Source organism: Oryctolagus cuniculus, chromosome 4 (assembly GCF_964237555.1).
Source record: "Oryctolagus cuniculus chromosome 4, mOryCun1.1, whole genome shotgun sequence".
Lineage (NCBI taxonomy): Eukaryota > Metazoa > Chordata > Mammalia > Lagomorpha > Leporidae > Oryctolagus > Oryctolagus cuniculus.
The window spans coordinates 25,198,655-25,218,884 of record NC_091435.1 but is presented as its reverse complement, the minus strand read 5'-3'; the positions used below and the strand labels follow the sequence as shown (position 1 = coordinate 25,218,884).

The 20,230-nt window shown below is 33.0% G+C and overlaps 1 protein-coding gene across 6 annotated transcripts in view; it reads left to right on the top strand.

The window, feature by feature from the left end:
* Positions 1-20,230, top strand: part of NCAM2 (neural cell adhesion molecule 2) — a 604,741-nt gene that overhangs the window by 309,037 nt on the left and 275,474 nt on the right. For 4 of the 6 annotated variants that reach the window (XR_011388335.1, XM_051819201.2, XM_051819203.2 and 1 more), the window contains exons 2-5: positions 2,061-2,135; positions 5,323-5,529; positions 8,704-8,847; positions 15,334-15,471. Coding sequence is in view for 5 of the 6 variants with exons in the window: in XM_051819201.2 (XP_051675161.1) it covers positions 2,061-2,135; positions 5,323-5,529; positions 8,704-8,847; positions 15,334-15,471 (564 nt within the window). In the remaining variant the exon portion in view is untranslated. Of the gene's footprint in view, positions 1-2,060; positions 2,136-5,322; positions 5,530-8,703; positions 8,860-15,333; positions 15,472-20,230 lie in introns of those variants that run through there. The other 2 variants (XM_070073156.1, XM_051819204.2) reach the window with 2 other exon arrangements.

The window sequence follows — 20,230 nt, the reverse complement described above, 5'->3', positions numbered from 1 at the left end:
TTCTCTCTGTCTCTCTCTCTCACTGTCCACTCTGCCTGTCAAAAAAAAAAAAAAAAAAAATAGATGCAAAATCCTCAACAAAATACTAGCTAGTTTAGTCCAACAACACATGAAAGAATTCATCCAGTCAGACCAAGTGTGATTTGGCTCAGTGGTGAAGGGATGGTTCATTGTATGCAAATTAATAAATTTAATACATTGCAGCAACAATTTGCATGAAAACCATAAGAATATCTCAATAGATGCAGAGTAAACATTGATAAAATACAATTATTTTCAGAATAATAATCTTAAGCAAATTGGGTATGGAAAGAACATTTTTCAACACAATCAAGGAAATATATGACAAACCCACAAGTAGTATCAAATTAAGTGGGAAAAGCTGGAAGTATTACCACTAAGATCTGGAACAAGACAAGGATGCCTACTCTCACTATTACTATTCAGTGTAGTTCTGGAAGTTTTTGCCAGAGCAATTATATAATAAAAAGAAATCAAAGGGTTACAAATTGGAAAGCAGAGAGTCAAATAATTCCTGTTTGCAGATGACAAGCATTTGAGCCATCACCTGCTTTCACCTGGGGGTGCACATTAACAGGAAATCTGAATTGGGAGTAGAGCCATGACTCAAACCAGGTTCTCCAGTGAGGATACTGGACATTATAAACAGCATCTTAACCACTTAGCCAAGCATCCACCACGATGACATATTCTTAATTTATAATGTGCTTTATTTTAAATTTCATGTGTCTTTTTCTCTTACTGGTTGCTGAAAAGGTTTCCTATTACTTGTTCACAATGCATACTGTCATCATGGATTTTATATCAAAATGCAAGCTTAGATAAAGAGAGCTTTGCTTATAAAATGTTGGGGCAATGATGTGGTTCTCCTAAAGGGCACTTATGAGTGTTCTGCCACTTAGCTGTCAACTCTAGAAGTGAGACACATTTGAGCATAGTTTGTCTGCTTAAGGTTTTCCAAAGAACATATACTTATAGCCAAAAATCCCAAATTTTAATGTAGTTTAACTGTAACTAATCTGTGATAGACAAGCCTCCACGGTATTTCTATTTGCCAGTCTGTTGAATGATTTAATTCTCACTGTATGTTGTGGTGGGGTAAGGCATGATTCAAGTCTAGTGTTAAATGGTTTTCTGTAGCATCTCATTGTACTGGAGAAGCTTGGGTATATATCCAAGGTTTAAGTGATTCAATGCTCATCTAAGTCAACTTCTGGTTACTTGGGTCATCAAATTCTCAGTATAGACTTGTCCTTTATTTTCATATTTCCTTCATTTATTCCTTACAATTCCATTAATTCATTTAAAGCTTAACTGTTTATTTCTCAAAACAATGGATGGTGTGATACTTTATGGAATTATCACAGTGTCTTGTCCACCATGTCAATCTGTACTAAAGCTACATTTTAATTTACTTCAAAGTTCCAGACTATTCAGCTATTGTGTTACATATTTGGCAGTAAGGTTTTGAAAAATCAAGTATCTCTTCTCCTAAATTGTCATTATCCTGGATCCTAACATCACTTATTATATGTGAAAATAAACGTGCATCCATCATTCACTATGCAATGCTCCCTTCACTCATATGCCTTTTTGCATGTAAATATTTTAGAAGATAGTCAAAATGTAATTTCTATATATTCTTAAACTTTGTAATGACTGTTTAGGTTTACTCATTCAAATCGTGTTCCAACTTTGCCATAAAATTTTTATTTAGATATTTCCCAACTTAGTATTCAATATAAGACCTAGCCTATGAATAAAATATAGTTTTCTGATTATGAATTATATAATTTAATTGATTTACAGAATTTTAATATGTTAACTTGAATAATAGATTCGATCTGGTTGTGAAATTATAATAATGTAAATATATAATTTTGTTGGATTTTTTTACAGAGCTTCTGCTTGTCTTTATGGGAAATAAAAATCAGCTAAAAATGTTTAATGTTTGGACTGTGTGTTTTACACATCAAGTATTGACATATTAGAACTCATATGTAAAACATAAGTTAATTATTACTCAATTATTTTTTCAGCTCTTCTTCAAGTGACAATTTCACTTAGCAAAGTAGAGCTTAGTGTGGGTGAATCTAAATTCTTCACATGCACAGGTATGTATTTCCATACATATTTTCAGAATGTTTTCCACTTTAATTATTGATAAAATATATTGGCTAAATTTAAGTAGTTAAAAACTCAGCTCTTTGAAAACTAAAGCTTATCATGAGGATTGTAATGATTAGAGAAGTGTTAATAATTCACGTTTCCACATTACGAGTTGTGTATTTTTTGTGTTAAATTCAAGTTATAAACTACCAAACTATTTGAATTATTTGAATGGAACTTATTATGAAATAGAAAGTATGCACAATAACTTTTAAATATATTTAAATGGTATTCATGTCTAAATGATAATATCAAGATAAATGCAAAGATTATAACTGAACCTGTTTATAAATATGAAATGAATAAATTGGATACAGTGCACTGCAATATAGTTACACCTGAATGAACATCTTAGGACAAAAAAAGGAAAATGAGTTCATCCTTCTGAAAGAAGAATACCCATTTAAAATTAGTCACTTAATGAAGAAAACTGTAAGATTTATTGATTTTTAATTAGAAGTATCAAATGTCATGAGGTTTATGGAAAATTTTATGGACCTTTTTAATAAGGTTAATGAGGAATACACAGATTTCATTCAGAAGACACTTAAATAGTTAAGTTTGATATTCTAATTCAGTGTATTATAGAACTGATGACTAGATTCATTTTACAGATCTTTAGATTCACCATATTCACTTGTATGCATATAACTTCATAACGAAGCTTAAAATATTTACTTAGTGTGAAAATTGCTTATTAAAATATTTTAGAATTGTTTTTGTTCTTGATTATAATAAAATAAATCAAAAATAAATTAAAGTAACCATTCTAATAAAATATATTACAAATTATTACTAAGAATAACATGGCTTATTTCAGTTATTATTAAAATTGTTAAAATTGGACAGTTATAATAATACATTTATAAATAATAATCACATCATATATGTATATAATATTACATCATATGACAAAATTAAAAATGAACATGATTCTTCATATATTTGCCTTCCTAAACATCTGAAGGTATTCATCAGTTAATACTCCTTTTGCATATTGACAAATATAAAATCAAATAGTAGAGAGTGAATAGTTCATCATCATGGATTATGTAAGCAGAGTTTTAGCTTAAGTTTCTGAATCTTGTCTGTTTTATCTACACATTGCACTCCTCAGTTATATCCTGTTAATGATAAAACAATAAAACAGTTTAAAAATTAATTTTGAAAATTGAAATGAAATGTTATTTTCATATCAATGCATTGCATATAATAAGATCCTTTATGAATTAGAATAGGTGAAATTAAGATGGAATTGAAGAGTGTATATTAATATCATTCAGTGTTACTAAGTTTCTTAAGAAGACAGCAAATTAAGTAAACCTTTATCACTTTTATTTAAAAACATGTAACTAAAGACCTTGAAAATGGTCTTATCTATATTACATTTAGTAGTAAAATAGAACCCTAAAAATGGTAACATCAGAACACATTGATAATGAGAATATAAATGGCATCTACTACAATGGTGATTATATAGACATGACTCAAAATTTTCAGATACCTTAGAAACATAGATATATAACCCTCAGTAAGATAAATGTCTCAAACTTAAGCTAGAATGTGGTCATCTCTTAAGATGTTAATAAGAATTGTCATATATAGCAAATGAATTTTGCTAACTACATTTTAAAGACAACCAACAAAAATTTCATGATATTTATGAAGGTTCTTCAAAAATTCATACAAAATGCATATGAAGAAAATAGTAGTGTGCATGGATATCAGAAAATATTACACCATTATAAACTTAGTTTATAATTTCACTTTCAATGAACTTTTTGAGGTACTCTGTATTAATAATGTCCAACAGTCCACTCATTAATATGAAATATTTTATAGGAATATCATTTATTAGATATCCTGGAAAAGAGATAATTAATACTACTCTCCAGAATTATCTCTTTATGGTAATGAAGTTTCATGCTATATTATTAAGAAAGAAAATGTACAAAATATTTCTCAGAGTATCCTTATAGTGTATGTGATTTTGCAATATTCAAAATTAAGGTGATTCTCATTTAAGTCATATTTTTGTAACTTCTCTATAGAAATAAAAATGAAAACAAATATTCACTATTAAATGCATTATTCTGTAGCCACTAAAATTTTATAGCTTCAGAAAAACTAGAGATAGCTAAGATTCATTTAAGAGTTCACCTAAACATTTTTTTCATACTTTTTCTCAAGCATGTCTAATTTGTTACAGAAAGGAATATAATTTGTTTCTAAAATCATTTTAGTAAAAATATGAAGGAATAATTTTCTTCAAAGTGGTCTGCAGATGTTAGTTAACTTTATGCATTTTCCCTGATTCTTTTGAGTTAATAGTGTATGCTGCTTCTACAAATTATCTCTCAAGTAATTTTGTGAAATACATCCTTTTGGTGACTAACGGTAAACACAGGAAGTTTCAGCTTTTAGGGATAAGATAATAATCTAGATTCTGAACTGGAAAACTTAAACAAATGTTTACCCTGTAATGATTTAGTTGTAATTGCTTAGCTGTAAAGTATGGTTTCAATGCATTCTAATTATCATATGATTAAATAGTTAACAGTGTTAGATTCAAATGATGAAACTACTGTTTCATCAGATTTGGACTCCATTTAAAAAAAAAAAAGGCCATTGGCTTTATATGTGCAAGTATAAAAACTTGGGAAAATAATTCAAAAGTCAATATTATCAAAGGCCAAAGCTTGTTTGGCGATTTACAGTTTTATAAACTCTGCTTCATCAGGGAATAAAGTGCTTTCCCTTGACCCTAGTGGAGACAGTTGGGCTGTGAATTCATGTTAATCACGTTAGGAATCATGTCTCATTTTGGATATATCTATCAGGTGTGGTCTATGCATGGCTCAGTACTCAAGTCGATTTTGGTACTTTGAGTATGTTTATGGAACTTTTCGATTTTTCTTACTTGGGTGAAATTGAGTCCTCAGCGTTGCAAAAGCAAAGATGAACATTTGTGCAAACATTTGTGTTTACTTTCAATTTTGTAAGATTTTCAGATTTCCAGTCTTTCATTTACATATTTACTAAATTGTCAAAATTGTTACATGATGTTATATGCCAGTGCCAAAACAACACTTAAGACATGTTTTCAAACATTTCTTTTACTTGAATCTGTAGCAATTGGTGAACCGGAGAGTATAGATTGGTATAATCCTCAAGGAGAGAAGATAATTTCAACACAGAGGGTAGTGGTGCAGAAGGAAGGCGTTAGATCACGATTAACCATCTACAATGCAAATATAGAAGATGCAGGGATATATCGCTGTCAAGCAACGGATGCCAAAGGACAGACACAAGAAGCTACAGTAGTTTTGGAAATTTACCGTAAGTCAAATATTTTTAAGTTGAAGTTAATTCAAACTGTGATTTATTGCAAAGAAATTCACAAAATAAAATGTGTTAATAATAAAAATGATGCACATTGACAATTAAGTGTAAGGGCATTAAAAAAGAATTAAAAGATGATTTACTTTTGGTGTAAAAAATAACCTTATTTTGTTGAAAACAAAATTAAAACTTTATTTTGCCTCAAAAATGTTTTACATGCACACAAATGTATATTATGCCAAAATTATGCCTGGATTTCAAAATTCTTGTAAACCAAAATAAACTTAAATTCTAATTTTCTCAAAAAAAGTATCCGTATGTATGTATATATTTGAGAGGGAGAGATGCAATAAGAGTGAGGGATACAGAAAGAAAGAGCAAGAGAGAGAGCTCCCATCTATTTGGTTCACTTCCCAAATGCCCACATCAGCCAGCACTGTGCTAGGACCAAGTCAGAACCTGGGAACTCAATGCAGGTCTCCCACATGGGTGGCAGGAACCCAATTATTTGAACCATAACCACTGCCATCCAGGGTGTACATTAGCAAAGTGCTGGAAATAAGAGCTGGAGCCAGGTATTGAAACCAGGAAATGTGATTTGGGACATTATCATTTTAACTGGAATCTTAACTGACAGGCTAAATGCCCACCCCACTCCCAAACTTATTTTGTGATTCCATTCTTCCACAAATTGTTTAAAGTGCTCTCATATATACTACATGATCCTCTGACCTTTAAAGATATCAGTTATTCATCCGGTTTTTGTTGAAGGTTTATTTTATTTATTTGAAAGGTACAATTAGAGAGAGAGAGAGAGAGTATTCAATCGTCTGGTTTATTCCCCGAATGGCTGTAACGGCTAGGGATGGGTCAGTCCAAAGCAAGGAATCAGAAGCTTCTTCCAGGTCTCCCACATGGGTGCAGGGTCCATAGACTTGGGCCATCTTCTTCTGCTCTCCCAGTCCATTAGCATGGAGCTGAATTGGAAGTGGAGCAGCCAGGACTTCAACCAGCGCCCATATCAGGTGCCAGGGTCACAGGCAGCAGCTTTATCTGCCATGTAACAATGCAATCCCCAATTATTTATCTTTTATCACAGTGAATTGTAAAGTAGGATGGATGTAGACAACAGGAAATTTTAAATATAGACATGAAAAAAATTCTGTTCATTAGCTATTATAAATAAAAATATTTTATTTCCTCAGGTCTCTAAGAATAAAGTGGGTAAATAGAAAATAATGGTCTGTTTTAGGGGTTTGAGATTTATTCTGATTAATTTTCACACTAAAATAAAATACCAGCATTAGATATATGAAATTGAATATGCCACCACACCACTTTATATTCTAGAGTAAAACAGGGAGGAAGGGTCAGTAAACAGGAGTAGACAGAGAGAACACTGAAAACAAATCTAGTGCAGAATAACATGTACTCAGGATCCTCTGCCACCAGACATTTTCATCAATAGGATTTTCCATAGTTAAACTTGATTTTATACTTGAGCTGGATTGCTTTCCTCTGTTCTCTCCATTTAAGATCCATTAATCTATTATAGCATTGTTTTTGAAGCCTGCAGAGATTCTGAATATGAAACCAGACTTTGTGAACTACTTTGTTGACCTTGAGTAAAGCATCTAACCTTTCTGCTTTCAATTCTCTCTTCTCTAAAATGGGTACAGTAGTACCTAAATCATATGTCGAGCTGGATTTAAGATTTATTTATTTATTTGAAATTAGAGTTACACACAGAGAGAAGGAGAGAGAGAGAGAGAGAGAGAGAGAGGTGGAGAGAGAGGCAGAGAGAGGTCTTCTATCTTCTGTTTCACTCCCCAAAGGACTACAATGGCTGCAACTGAGCTGATCTGAAGCCAGGAGCCAGGAGCTTCTTCTGGGTCTCCCACACAGGTGCAGGGGCCCAAGGACTTGGGCCATCTTCTATGGCTTTCACAGGTCATACCAGAGAGATGGATTGGAAGTGGAGCAGCCAGGACTTGAACCGGCACCCATATGGGATGCCAGCACTGCAGGCAGTGGCGGCTTTGCCCTCTATCCCACAAAGCTGGCCCTGTTGACCTGTTTTGAGAATGTGCCAATTAGTATTGCATAAAGAACTTACAAGAACAATGCCTTGTAATCACATTTCCATCATTGTAAAAACATACACATTTTTAGAATAGAAACTTAGGCTGTCTCTCCCTGTAGATTTGTGGTGTGTGTATATATATATATATATACACACACACACATACATATATATGTAGGATATGAAAGAGAAAAGAGAACATGTCCTTAGTAGGGCTTCCTATTTGAGGACTAAGATGGGTTGTTAGTACGTTCTTACCTTCATTTTTCCTGATTTAACTTTTTTTTACCCTGCTAGAGTGTAAGTTCCTCAAGAAAGATATTTTTTACATTTATATTACCTTCTTCAGTATTCTTTTCACCAATTACTGAAACTATATTAAAATGATCATTTAATGAACATAGTGTTTGCAAATATTTTTCATTGCTTTAAATAATGCAAAAGAAGATGTTTAGCATTTGCAAAACGAAAAAATATCATTTTATTTGGTGATAGCAATGTGTTGTGTTACTTTTGTGAAAAATCCTCATTGAAAAATACATGTTCACTCATTTATTCAACACATCGATTATAGTATAGTCAATACTGTGTTAAGTCCTAGATAATAAATTATGCATATGTACATATATATATGTATATATATATATAGTAGAACTCTATTGGAAAAATATTAGGTTGCAATAGAGAGATAGGGTATGTTTAATGACAAAATATATTGCTATTTTATTTGAGAATTTAGGCAGTCTTCTGAATTTTGGGGGAGTGAAAAATGCAAGGAAAATCCTGGAATATTCAAGGAACTATAAGGCAGAGAAACACTGACTAAAAAGAAGGTAAATTGGAATGGTTTGTGAGGTAGACTTCGGTTTATATAGGATCAACTATGATATTGTAAGAATTTGTGATTTTATTCTCAGCAAAATGGGAATTTATTAAGGAGCAATTGAATTATATTGTCATGCTTAAGGTTTTAAATTATCCAGGTTCTCCTAATTACTTTAGTCCAGAATCAATAAACATAAATTCCAGAATATGTTATCAGGAGAAATTAGTGATACTGTTATGATTTATCTTATTTCTTAATACAGAAAAGCTCACTTTCAGAGAAGTGGTGTCACCTCAGGAATTCAAACAAGGAGAGGATGCAGAAGTGGTTTGCCGTGTTAGCAGTTCACCTGCACCTGCTATCAGCTGGTTGTATCATAATGAGGAAGTCACCGCTATTTCCGACAGTTAGTATTTTGGTAACTCCCTAAGTTATATGTTCTAAAAATATTGCAGTTTTTAAAAATACTGAATCTACATATCTGATTATGGAAATGGTAATTTTTAACCCTAAATGTCAAACAGCTATTTTCAGAAACTTAAGCTCTGAGTTAGGGTTTGGCAAACTATGGGCATCAGGTTAAATTAGCTCCTCTACTGTTTTTAGAGGACGTTTGAAGAATAAACCCATGCCCAATATTTACATCTTTTCTGTGACTCCTTTGAGGGCAGAATTGAACAATACTTAATATATAGAGAGTTAAGGAAGAAGATTGCTAACCCTTTCTTTAGTTTCAAAGACAGATTAATAAACTAAAAACAGCACTAAGTAAACGAAAGAATAAATCCTCTGCATACATACCTACATAGTGCAATTTTAATATGATCCTACAGGCTCACTGTATGCAAATTAAAATAATATCTTCATTAATCCTATTTTTATTCTGGGATTATCCTTTTTAAAGATTTCTACATGCTCTAAATGTTGTGGTATGATACATATGGATAATGAGAAAAGTACATTCATTCAAATAGTCTTCATGATTTTACTTCAGACTGAGCTAAAATTCCAGAACAATATGACATTTGAAATTGAAAGCATAATTTGCTTATATTATGTTCCTTTACCATTGTGCATAGGGAGTATTTTCAACTTAGAATATATTTCAATGCACCTGCTTTGCAGAGAGGTACAAAATAATTGAATCTTTTTAAATACTTTCCATCCTGGATGATCACATTTTGTGTTTCTAAGAGATGAAGCTCCTAGAGCATAAAAGAGAGAAAGTAGAGGTATCTATTTTTGAATATGTAGAGAGAATGTATCATAATTCTGTTCAATAGTCATTTTTGAAATTTTACAAGGATTTTTCTGAGTATGATATTTGCAGTGCTTTTCAGCTATTGACTGAAACTTTTTATTTCTATTATAATAATAAAATGAAAAATAATCCTCAATTTCCTCTTATTTTATTTTTGCATAAGTGCTTTAAATTTTATTAACATGAATAAATTATGGTATGTGTTTTCATTGTTTTTCCCCTCATTCAAAAGAAGCACAGTTCTTTTATACTAGTTAAATAATGATGTCTGACACTTTCAGATTGTCTAAGCTTGTGCTTTACAAGTACATCTGGGTCACAGCACATAGACAAAATACTTCAAAGCAGAGATTAATGGCCAAGTTTAGTGGTGGTGTAGTGAGGCTCTTGTCCTAGAGTTCACACATGTCCCTGAGCATCTCAGAATGGACGGCCATAAAGAATGAAATCCATTTTGCCTCTTCCCTTTGCCTTGACTCTGAAGCTTTGAACAACTTTTTATACTAATCTGCACACAAAAAAGCCAGATTCATTATCTGTAGAATACCATTTATATTCATTTCAAACAATAACTATGTGATATAAAATACATATTCTAAATGCTTAAATATTTACATGAATGAATACAAATTTTGGCTATAGGTCAGACTCTCAAATAAGTAAGCTTATCTTTCTCATTCTTTTTTGTCTTAAAATCCTGGGAATCGGTTATACAAAAATTATATGGATTTATGTTATAGGTAAAACTAGAAAAGCCAATGCAGAGTAAAGGACTTGAATGAAAATTTAACATAGGAAGGTAGAAGAAGTAGAATTATACATTTATAATGTAGCTTATATAATATTGATATATATTATTAACTTATTTAAAACATAAACTTCTAAAACTTGTAATATTGGAAAAAAAACTTACCACATAGTTTATTATCAAACTGTATGTTTATAATAGATTTACAATATATAGTATACTTTGTCTAATTTTATTCTTTGTGCTTCATTGATTAAAGCAAATAAATTGAGATCAGGTTTATATTGATGAAAATAACATGTATAGGGATTTAGAGCAATGCAGAGGTTCCAGATAGCCATCTGTTGCCTAAATGAGTACGGAGGTAAAATTGAGATGTTCCAGATAGAATATGGAAGGTATGGAAATGTTTTATATGTTTAATAGTAGATGTGCACCAAATAGTCAACATTACATTCATACAGAATAAATGTAGTTGAGATTTTCCATGTAAAGAATCTAAGTAAGCTTTTAGGGAGTAAAGGAGACATTTTGTATGAAAGTTGAATATCTTGACTCAGTATCATTGTTATGGAGAAAGATGTCATTTCAAATATCTATTCAACCTTAGCCAGTTTGAGAATTACTTCTTACACATCATAAATACTTCACATCTAATAGAGGTTTTATATCTGCATTAAGACTATGGATGTGATCATTTTGTTCCATAAAATTTGTATATAATCTCCTTCTAGTAAATGATTCATTCAACGTAACACCTGGTATATACCCTTCTGTACTAGATGTTGGTGCTTCATTGTTAACCATGTAAACATGCTCATTGCCTTCAAAATACTGATAATCTGGAGGGAAGGATACATTGATAAAACAGTGAAAACAGGCTTCCTTGAGATAGAGAAAGTGCTGTAATAGAGAATGACAGTGAAGGAACACCTCAGGAAGTTAGGATAGGTGATGATGTCAAACAGGCCTGCCCGCCTGCCCGGAGGCAAGAGTGACCTTCAAATAAGTTCAAAGATTAGCTGGGCAAAGTGCAAGGAGGATTTTTCAGTGGAGGGAGTACCATGTCCAATGGCCAGGGGTCAAAAATCACATGAATAATGTTTTCTAGAAACTGGAATGAGTTGTTATTCATTAGAAATTATGAATAAGGATAATGTGAATACTTCCATGAAAGTGGAATATAACCAGAATTTTTAAATTAAAGACTAAGAAGGGAAGCTGGAGAGGAAGGCCTAGCCAAAAAAGCATGACCTTGTCATTTCTTCTAAGGAGTTTATAGTTAATCCACAGGGACCATAGGCAGTGCCATGTATTTGGGAAGGTTATTAGTGAATCAGTTAAGAGAATAATTTGGCCAAAACTCCATATATTAAGATCAGTTTGGAACCTAATGAAATAATTACAGAAAGAGAAGAAAAATCAGACTAAGCAATGACTAAAGAGAAGTGATAGGACATGGGCTTTGACTGGATATGCACACTGAGAGAGATGGACTTGACAACAGTGACTCCCAGAATTTATCTCATACAAAGAATTCCACGACTTAGGGAATTGCCTTGGCAGCAAATTCCACATAAGCCATTGTAAATATGTATGAAGACAGAACTGGAGAAAAAGATACAGGGAATTTCAGGTTGAGTTACTGAGCTAAACTTTAAACATACTGAGATTGAAGTATTTATGACCTTTCTGAGTAGATGTGCCTGGAAGACTGTTAAACTGATAATATGAAAATAATTATGAAACTCACAGGAGTAGTTTGGGCTAATGAAAAGCTGAGAAATTGAGATGCATAAGTGAAGCCATAAGCTTCATTTTTGTATCTCAAGAGCAACCTAAAGAAAAATAAACATTACGGAAAAGTTTATACCACTTGGGAGGAAAACCCCCTGGCTCTACCTTTTAGTATTTTCTCTCTGAAATAGCTTCTGAATCCATTTGTTTGCACTATTAGCTATCACTTCAACATGTCACCACTTGTCTATCTATGTTAATGACCATCAGTAGCCATTGAATGAGGATTGGATGAAGGGTGGGGAAGAATTAAGAAACAGAGCATAAAACAGACACCTCATCAGGTGTGCTCTGTGCTTTTATTTTTTTACCTTGATAATTAGAATAGAATTTTGTAACACTGAGAAAACAGATAATATGTACTAGTTAAATATTTCTCATAGTCCTAGTAATGTATGATTGTTTGAAGCACTGTTTTCTTCAACTGTTTTCTGGAAACACATATCACTGATGTACTTTTTATTAGCAGATTGCCAACAACAGTCCTTAGATTTCACAAACCCATTTGGAATTTGAGATAAAATTTTGTATAGTTTGGATTCTCTGTGGAAAAATACTTACACTCACAAACATATTTAATAGTATATATTTAGATTTAGCAGGTGATTACTGTTTTCCTAAAGTTCTACCAGTTTTCTCTCAGTAGATATTATGAATTAAAACAGCCTTTGGAAGCTATAATTTTCCAATTACAAGAAACAGATTTATTTCCATTCAAAAATTGGTATTAGCTATTCTAATTTATTTTATTGAGTCTTGTCTTTCTGTTTGAAATAGTGCTCCCTCTTACTATTTTTCTTAATTCAATTAAAAGGAGCTAAAGAGCATTGTATTTAAATGAAACATGTTTAGCAAGTTAAAAAAGGCAGTAATAAAAACATCTAGATACAATTAAGAGTATCCTTTGATTTACCCTGAACTTGTAAAAACTAATGAATACTTCTCATTATGATTTTCAACTATATAATTGAATAAACTATCTTAGAGTATTTCTGAATTTTATTGATGTAGGCAGGCAAATAGGATAAAATCGATTAGGTTTATAAGCTGGAAAACTCTCGCTCCTACCTGACCACACTTGTAGGCTCACTTGCCAATCAGACTACATAATCACACCCCTTTGGGAATGAATAAAAGACCTGGAACGTGGTGGGCCCCTCCCTTCTTTCCCTTGTTATGTTTGTTTTCCTTGTTGCCCCACACATGACCTTTGCATGCATACTTGCTCCATGTGGACCCAACTTAGCTTCTAGACCTCTCCTTCTCCCCTAAAGAAAGCCCTCACTCTCATGTGCATTTCTCTCACTGAATAAAACCCTTAAAAACTTAGCATATTGTCTGGTCTATTTGAGCCAGTATTCAGAATTCTTCTCCAAATAAGTGGGAAGAGACAACAGACTTATTAATATTGAAAATTATTAATAGCAGTCCAATATCAATCTCAGGACTTCTTGTGAGTCATTTATCACAATTTCTTCCATATTTACCTCTCACTCCCCCATAACTTTTCTTTGGTAGTAAAATTTCATGTTTGTCTTCTAATTTACCAGGGGAGCAATTATGCTAAAACATTTGTCTTTCTTCTTAGGAGAAACCTAAACAATAAATAAATTCTATGGAAAGCTTATGCCACTTGTGCTGAAAATCTTGTGACTGTAGATTTATAGTATTTTCTCCCTGAGATAGCCTCGGGACCCATATGTTTGCACTATTTGTTATCTCTTCCACAAGTTGCCACTTGTTTGCTTCTGTTAATGACCATGAGAAGTCTGGTGATTCCTCTATTTCTAGCCAAAATGTTTCCCATGTTGTTAAGGAAATTCTATGGTAAATCAGTCTCCAAATCTGAATGACCTACTTGCAGAGAAATTATTTTTCACTCATGAAATATCTAATAATCAGGAAGGGTAGAGGCAGGATGCCGCCTCATGCATCCATTCAGTGCTCCAAGCTGGTAAAGGATCTACCTTTTTACACATGTGGCTTCCATGATGTCCGTGACTGAAAAGGGAGCAAATAGGAGAGAGCAGTAAACAGTGAAATTCATCCAAAAGTAACCTTTTGACTATAGATATCCAAGGGATGGGGCACCCTAAAATAATGTCCCTTCTACTTGACAAGTGCCCAAAGGCAATAAAGACCACAGCTCTTTATGGATCGACGTATCTCAGATACCATATGCAACAAATAAATGATATTCAATGATATCTGTGGATTCATTCATTAATGAGATCTAAGATACTGCCTGCAAAACATGTCTCAAAATAGGACCTGGTGTGCTAGCACTCTATATGATAAGAGAAAGAGTTTAGCACTGCAACAGAATTGTGATGAATATTAACTAAGGCCAGATATGAAAATAATGTCAGGCAGAAACACTGCATAGGATTTCAGGTCATTGTAGCAGATTACCTTAAGCACTCAGTTCATGTATTTGTCTTACTGGTTTATTCTTATATGCATGCATGTGCCACAAATACACCCACCCAAAATGGAATCTTGAAATAAAATTGATAAAGTCTAATTAATTCATTCCTAGAACTGATTATCTTGCATTTAGCCAAAGAACAACCTCTTAAATAAATCCAAGATATTACTATTTTATATCCTTTATGTGACTTGAATATTATTGTATCATTTTGCTTCTTCCTCTGGGTATGAAAAATTATTAGTTTAATTATTGTGTGAACAGGGATGTTCAATACATTTTCTAATCCTTTTTCATACCCAAGTTGCTACATATTTGCAATGAAAAGTTTTCATGTTGGCAATATCTAATCTCTCCGCATTGTTCTTTGGAGCATAATTTCTGCACTCAGAATACCAAGGGGGAAATAATAGTCTAACCATTTTATGTGGATATAAAGTCTTGAATGTGTTTTAGAAAAAAAGGTGTAACAAGGCAGTGTGGAGTGGAAAAATTGAAGTCGTGAAATTACATTTTACTTTCAAATTTGAATTTGTTTGTTGATGAAAAGTTTGATAGTGTGAGACAAGTGCCATATTTTAACTCCCAGCAATTTAGAGCACACTGGACTCAGCCTTCACTTTCTGATATCATTTCCTCCCCTTGGCTTGCTTTTCAGATCGCTTCGCTATGTTAGCAAACAACAATCTGCAGATTCTCAACATCAATAAAAGTGATGAAGGTATATACAGGTGTGAAGGAAGAGTGGAGGCTAGGGGAGAAATTGACTTCCGTGATATCATCGTTATTGTAAATGGTAAGTAGTAATTAATTTCAATATATTTTATGCATTCATTTTCGCAATATGTTTATTAAAAAGACAGCAATTTAAATTTGACACTCAAGTCTTCCCTAATGCACCTCTTCAATGCCTGGAAGAAATCCTCCCTCCTCTTCCATGGCATCTGCTTCAATGCATTGCAGTCTCCAGGGCAGCAGCTGTGACTTGTTTAACTGCCTTTCAGTTAAAAATCGTTCAGTTAAAAATCGCCTTTGCCAAGTTTGTAGAATTGAAAGAATGTCCAATGAAACATAGGCAAGTATTACACTAGATTTTACTTCTTATTTTTTTATTTCAGAATTCGTTTAAATTTGTAAAACAAAAAAATGAAGTGATACAGCATTCCCATAAACCCCCATAAAGCTTCCCCTGTTATTAACATTTAATATTAGTGTGTTATAATTCTTGAGTTGCTACAATTTCAATTCAAGTAGTTTCAAAGTTCCACTTTTCTCCACATCAAATTTTTCAATTCTAATAATGCTCCCATTTTTCTCATTCATACAAGAAAGAAAATCTAAACAAGTTTTCATGACTGACTTACTACATTTCTTAATGTAAAGTATTGTTTTCAAAAAATATCTCCCTGGAGATAAGGTTGTGGCATAGCAGGCTAAGTTGCCACCTGTGACTCCTTTATCCCATATGGGCACTGGTTCATCACCCTTCTGCCCTACTTCTGATCCAGATCCTTGATAAATAACCTGGGAAAGCAGTAGAAGATGTCCCAAGTACTTGGACCCTTGCCACCATGTGGGAGACCTGGATGAAGGTCTTGCTCCAGGCTTTGGCCTGGTCCATCCCTGGGGTTCCAGCCATTTAGGAAGTGAACCAACAGATGAAAGATCTGCCTCTCTCTCTCTCTTTGGAACTCTTTCAAACAAATAAATAAATCTTAAAAAAATCTATCCCTTGCCCATTGCTATGTGAAATATAGTACTTCCCATGGAAGAATCATGAATTCTCACTCAACTGGGCATGTGACCTGCTCTAGCCATTGGCATAAAAGCAAGCCTACTATGTATCATGGCTGAAATCAAGCTTCAAGAAACGTCAAATGCTTCCTCAAATTCTTTTGCTTGTCCCTTCTCCCATGAAACTAGCGTGATCCAAATGGGGATTTCTTCATCCTGGAAACCATAATGAAGACATCAGGAGTAGAATCAAAACTGATCTGCAGGTGAAGACATGTATTGCAAATATGAAATAAACCATAGTTTTAAAGCACTGAGATCTTAAAGGTATTTGCTATTAAGGAAAAGCAGACAAGTGAAATGCTGGTAGCTTTTCCATCCTTAAACAATCAATATGACCACGATATGTTTGAGGGATTCTCCTGAAATTACTTCCATGAATGTCCCTCAGAGATATTCTGCTCCCATTCTCCCAGATGGTGATTTATGCCAAGAATATTTTAACACCTACCAAAATATTGGAAATTTAATTCAAAGTTTCTAGTGGAGTTTAATAATTATACTATCTTCATACATTGATTCAACAAATATATTAAAGTACTGGTTGTATGTTTCACACACGGTATGCTCAGAATACTAACAGGCCTAACAGCATCATTTCTCTCAAGGCCCTTATAATTTTATCCTAATGACATAAAATAATCTGCTTTACTAAAATCCTTATTATATATGAGTTCATTGGATATTTAATCATTATAGCAAGTGCACATGTTATAGATATGTACAGACTGTTTTATACTAAAAAGGGCACATAGTATAGCTGAACAGATTTTCTTTATATTTAGGATGTATCTAAGTAACACACTAGTATTATTTAGTAAAATAGAGAGAGAGAATATATTGCTAACAGATGGAAAAATCTAAAATGAGAATGTATAGGATATGTGTTGCTGTGGATTCATTCTGAGAGGAGGAGCATGGTGGGGGTAAGAGGCGCGGAGTCACCACACAGAACCCGGGAGTCAGGTGAAAGTGGGCCAGAGGCGAGCATCCCACAGACTCATTTATTTCAGTTGCTACAGCAGCTTAAATAGCCAAGGCAGCTAATCCGGTCAAGGGGCGGTTTATGCCCTAAACAATCACATCCTGCTGTCAGGCAGGTTCCATTTGCCATGTGGTTTCCAAAGCCATCCAATCACAGCCGGTTGCCAGGCAGGCTTCGTTGCCAGGTGGGTTTAGAAGCCATTCCTGAGTAACTGACACTTGCTTGCCAGCGGCCATCTTGGCATGGTCTTCTCATTCCACCACAGATATGAAAAAAAATCTAATAAAATAACTTACTGGAATATACTATTAGGAGGTGAGTTACAGTGATCTGTGGAAGAAGCCAATCTTCTATAGAATAAAAAAGAGCTGCCACTGAGGAGCAAGTATCATAGAAGGCAAAGAATTTGATAGAAGGATGAAGGCAAAAAGATAAAGTGAGTCAATAGGTTCTATACTAATGGACATGGGAGTGAAGAAGAAGGCATATAACCATGTCATATTTGAGGCAATATCATCATGGTCTCCTCTACCACACAGAAGCTTGAGAAATCAAGGATGATTTCAAGACTTCCAATTTGGATTATAAGTATACAGAATTGCAGATTCAAGCAACAGCAACTGATGTGGTGTGTCTGAAATATGCCTGATGAATTTGGCAATTTTGAAGTCCAAAGGGACACTAAGGTGAAAAATATAGCTTGAGTAGCCTGGGTACAACTTAGATTACATCAACAGAAAACATAATATGCACTTATGTCCACTGAAGAATGGAGGTAGAAAAGGTAGGACACTATTATCTCAACTAGTTAGACTCAAGTATTAAAAAGGAAAGCACTAAAAATTCAAATTAAGTGTTAGAGAAAATTGTTGAAGTTTAAGGATATTTTCAAGGAAGATTTACCTTTAACATAAGAGGATATTTATTATATTGAGTGGAGGAAATTCATAAAAGTAGAAGAGGATGTACTTAAAAAGTCAGAAAGGTATTTTGTTAATACATTTGGATAAATCCTGCTCGTGACTTCAAAAGTCTTTTTCCACTCAGCTGGGGAAAAGCCTCATTAAGGAAACATTTTTACTTTTTAATTTTTCAAATATTCTCCCATATTTTTATATATGTTTATGTATTTTTCTTGGATAGTTAAACTTTCTAACTTGTTAGAGACTTCATTTTCACTAACCTACTAATAAGTGTTATTATAGCTTCTTTGACACGGACATACTTTGTGGTTTTTTGAAAATGAGATTACAGAAATTTGTTGATTTGATGAACCATATTTTCCATAAATTCCTGAACAGTTCTAGCTGGGTAATGAGACCATGCACACACACACACACATACATGCTTACTTACAATTTAGATACACTATTTTGAAAGAGGATTAATATCTTCCTGATTGCTGCAATCCATTTACATCCCTCTTTCATATGACTCCTAGCCCTAGGTTGAGCAAATGGTCTCCATAACTTCTCAGAAAAATGTTCATATAGAAAGATGACAGACCTAGAAATAACTTCTAAATTTAAAATCTAGTCAATAGTATGTTATTTTAAAAAAATTGTTCTTGTAAGTCATAATGATTCATTATTTTCTGAATCTTTTGTAAATTTGTGAAGAATGCTCCACTAACTGCAGGTTCAAATTTAGAGTAATGGAAGTAGGAGCAATTGCAGTTGGATGAAAAACACCTACTGGTGTAATTTTCAGGCAATTTTGACTTTAGTCTTTCTTTGAACATTAAAATCAACAGTGGATGATAATGGTCAGAGGTTTTTGTGTAAGTGGGTGTCTGAATGTATAGTGCACTTTGTTATCTGCTGACCCTCAGGCAGTGATTCTTATATTCCTACCTATTTCTAGCCATTTCTTAAGGTCAAAAAAAGTGATAAAAAATACTTTTCCAATTGCAACAAATGAAAATCAGAACTTTTTCCTTAAGTTGTATGCAGTGTTCCATACTATAAAGCATATGTAAGGATAAAAGATAATGAGCTTAGCTACTTCTATATCAGTAATATAATTGAATCAACTATGCAGAATTTTAAGTCAATTTAATAAGTGAAAACTATGAAGAAATTTGTGATTTGTAACAGTGATATATATATATATATAAAATTTACCCTAAGGTCAATAAATAAGCAGTTATCCAAATGAATATATTTTCTAGCATTATTCATTCTAAAGATTAGATTAAATTTTAAGGATTTGCTGGTGAATGCAAGGAAAGAGCGTAAGATTTTTCCTTAATTATAATTCTTATATGAACACAATTTTAGAAATTGCAAGCTTGTAAAAATTATAAACAGATGATTGATACACAGACAGACAGATACAGATGGTGGATCATCTACAGAGATCTAGGCATATTTTGTTTGTCTTTATCCTCCATATAAATGACTGATGTGAGAAGTTAACAGAGTTCATTTCATTTCCTTCAATCTCTATTTCTTTAGTATCTATTTCTTAAGCATACTTAGTGGTTTAATATATTTGGAAAGCTGTACAGAAGCATGCATTCATTTTATCTTGTTAATCATGTAAAGTTTACTGACATAAAATGTTTACTCACATAAACATTTATCTAGACAAATTTTATTTCTAGCGTTTTTATTTTAGAAAAGTAACAGACATTTTTTACCTATTTATAGGGTACTATGTGATTTTTCAGTAAATGTGTATATTGTTTATTAAACAATCAGGGTAAACATAGTTAACACTGTTATTTCATACAGTAACAGTTATTTAGAATGGAACTATCCCAAACACTGTCTTC